Raw genomic sequence first — 2,541 nt, 5'->3', positions numbered from 1 at the left:
TCAGAGCTGTTGCCCAGACCATCCTCCGAGTCGTCATCCGAGCCCCCGGTATCCTCATCTGGCTCGAAATCCGGATCGTCATCGGAGTCCTCATCCAACCGATCAGCCTCTTGGTCTCCCAGGTTGTCCGCGACCTCGGATTTCCCCTCGTTCGAGGCTCGTGCGATCAGAGGCCCCATGGTCGTCCCGTGCCGATTACACCATGACATCCAGTGATTCTCGAACTTCTTCTGCATGTCGGCGACGTGATCTTCGCCATCGTGTCGCGCGATCGCATCAAAGATTGAGGCCCTAAGCAACTCGTAGTTAGTGAAGTTTTGTTATCTATCATCAGCGCACGAACTTAGTCTCTTGCAAGGCGATCCCTTCTTGGATAACTCCCGCGAGATCTACTCCGTACTGAGCATCCGCAAACTTCTGTTTGATTTCTTCTTCTATCTCTTTCATAGATTTCGCTGTGCGGCTCTCAGTATAATGCAATCACCGACCACATTGGTCTGCACGTACCGGACGGCTGCACAAGATCATAAGGGTTCGGCAGGTTTTTCTTCTCTTCCACGATCACAACCTTCTCCAGCCACTCTTTCTCCTCTTTCCTCCAGCCATCCAGCAACTCCTGCCCGCGAAACTTCACGAGAGCCCCCTCCAAACTGTCAAGAGCCTTCGTGATCCTTGGAAGATGGAGCCTCCCCTCCTTGAGTTTCTTGACCAGCGACGCAGCTATAAGATATCCTTGATTAGTCCTACTCCGTGGCGCAGGAAAAGGCCGCACGTACGCATTTTCTGAACCCGTCGGATGTTCTGATCGCTGTATTGCGCGTTCATGTGGTCGTGGCGGTTCCCCGGGTTCATTTCTCGCACCCGATTTCCCAAGGCGTTGATGGACGGCCACACTCGTTCAGGTGCTTCGCCGTCAACCTGGTTACCCCCCGGTTGTAGGCCGATACCCCACTTCGCTCTGCAGTCTTTGTTATGGCCCAACGCATGGAATTTCCCGACGCCTGCTACCGTCTTGGGGAACGGCTTTTCTGGTATGACTTTCATGGCGTCGATCTGCTCTCGCATCTCCCATAGCTCCTTCATCCGCTTTTCGAAGTACAGCCGATACTGACAGTTGATATCGTAGGCGGAGTAGTGAAGCAACAGGTCCATCCATCGCTGTAGCCCGGAAGCGGAAGCGAAATCGACGTTGACAAACCTGTGCACGGCGTTTCAGCATGCTGGACGTCCTCACTTGCTGTTCAACTCTCACCGTTCACCCTTCTGCAAGTCCACATGCCCCCCTGGTAACACTATCATGTGTCGCGCGCAGAAGAGGCCCACCGTTCCGGAGACTTTCCCCCAATAAGGGCCGTATCCCATGGCCTCGAACTTGTGACAAGTGCTGGGCTAGATACAGGATCAGCCAATTCAGTCGCCAGCCTCGACCGAGCGCCGTCACGCACCTCTGGCCCCAGTGGGGGCAGCTTGGCACTGAAACCTGCGAACGCATCTTCGTCGGCGAAGTAAGCCGCTCCTTTCGAAAGCGGAAAGTCTTCTACGTCCATGCGTTTATCTTTCAGGTTCGCGTGGAAGTTCCCGTCAATGGCATAGAAAAGGGCGTCCAAGAATCTAAGTTTCGTTAGCGCAGTAGTGTACAGCTGGTACGTCGTGCTCGCACCTCAGGTCCTCCGCTCTCGATCGCCACCCTGGTTCCATGTTGATGCCTGGCTGAGGGCATGCGGGACATAGAATAGCGAGCGACGCGTACACAAGCTCGCGAACCTTTCTCCCATGACGCTTAAGGTTGGTGATGTGGTCAAAAGTCCGTGCCGCAGTCATAAATTCACGGTATCGATCCTGTTCCTGCTTATCAGCAATTCGACATATCTCCAAACTGTTATAATTCCATACCGTTACTTCGTGCGGCTCTATGTTGTCCGTCTTGCGGCGCATGACTTTGTAGAAATCATACGCACTGACATTGGCTTGGTGGCATAGCAGCGCAAATAATTTCAGTAGAGGAATCGTGAAGGCAGTATGCGGTTTGTCCCACGAAGCCGGCCAGAACCCATGGCGCAGTAGCTGAGTAGCCTCGGGGGCAGGCTTGTCGCTGATACGGTCCCTGCACGCGCAGAACCGGACAGCCACGTCGTGAACACCGTGCTCGGAGATGATACACATCGGTCTGGGTGGAGTGGTTGAGTAACTGCAACTGTAGCCCCCGTGTCCAAATTCGAGCACCAGTCCCGCGACGGCTGTGAGTGGTTTCCGCAACCAGAACCGCCGTCTCGTCTCCCATTCTTGGACGAAATGGAAAGGGTTGTGGCGGTGTGAACGGATGATGCAGCCCTCGCAGACAACTGGTGGCATGAAGCACTCGAAGCAGCGGTACATTACCGACCCTTCCTCCAGCTCCGTCTTGCATTCTTGACACACCAAATTGAACGGCCCCTTCTCGTCCGCAAGCAGGTCATCAAGCGCGGCCTCTGCGTGGCGGTCCAGAAAGTCCTGCATGTAGACGGAAGGTTTCTAAACACACCAGGTCAGAAAGAGGTGACG

At 54.6% G+C, this 2,541-nt stretch overlaps 1 protein-coding gene across 1 annotated transcript; it reads right to left on the bottom strand.

Moving 5' to 3' along the window:
• Positions 1-720: 720 nt before the first annotated feature.
• On the bottom strand, positions 721-2,496 carry PHACADRAFT_108951 (uncharacterized protein; the record flags this gene model as incomplete). The annotated part of the gene is made up of 5 exons (XM_007402953.1): positions 721-1,198; positions 1,253-1,389; positions 1,446-1,611; positions 1,661-1,839; positions 1,900-2,496. The coding sequence occupies 5 exons, from the start codon at positions 2,494-2,496 to the stop codon at positions 721-723; spliced, it is 1,557 nt and encodes a 518-aa protein (XP_007403015.1).
• Positions 2,497-2,541: the final 45 nt, after the last annotated feature.

The sequence above is a fragment of the Phanerochaete carnosa genome (assembly GCF_000300595.1).
Source record: "Phanerochaete carnosa HHB-10118-sp unplaced genomic scaffold PHACAscaffold_592, whole genome shotgun sequence".
NCBI lineage: Eukaryota > Fungi > Basidiomycota > Agaricomycetes > Polyporales > Phanerochaetaceae > Phanerochaete > Phanerochaete carnosa.
This window is presented reverse-complemented; position numbering and strand designations above follow the sequence as displayed.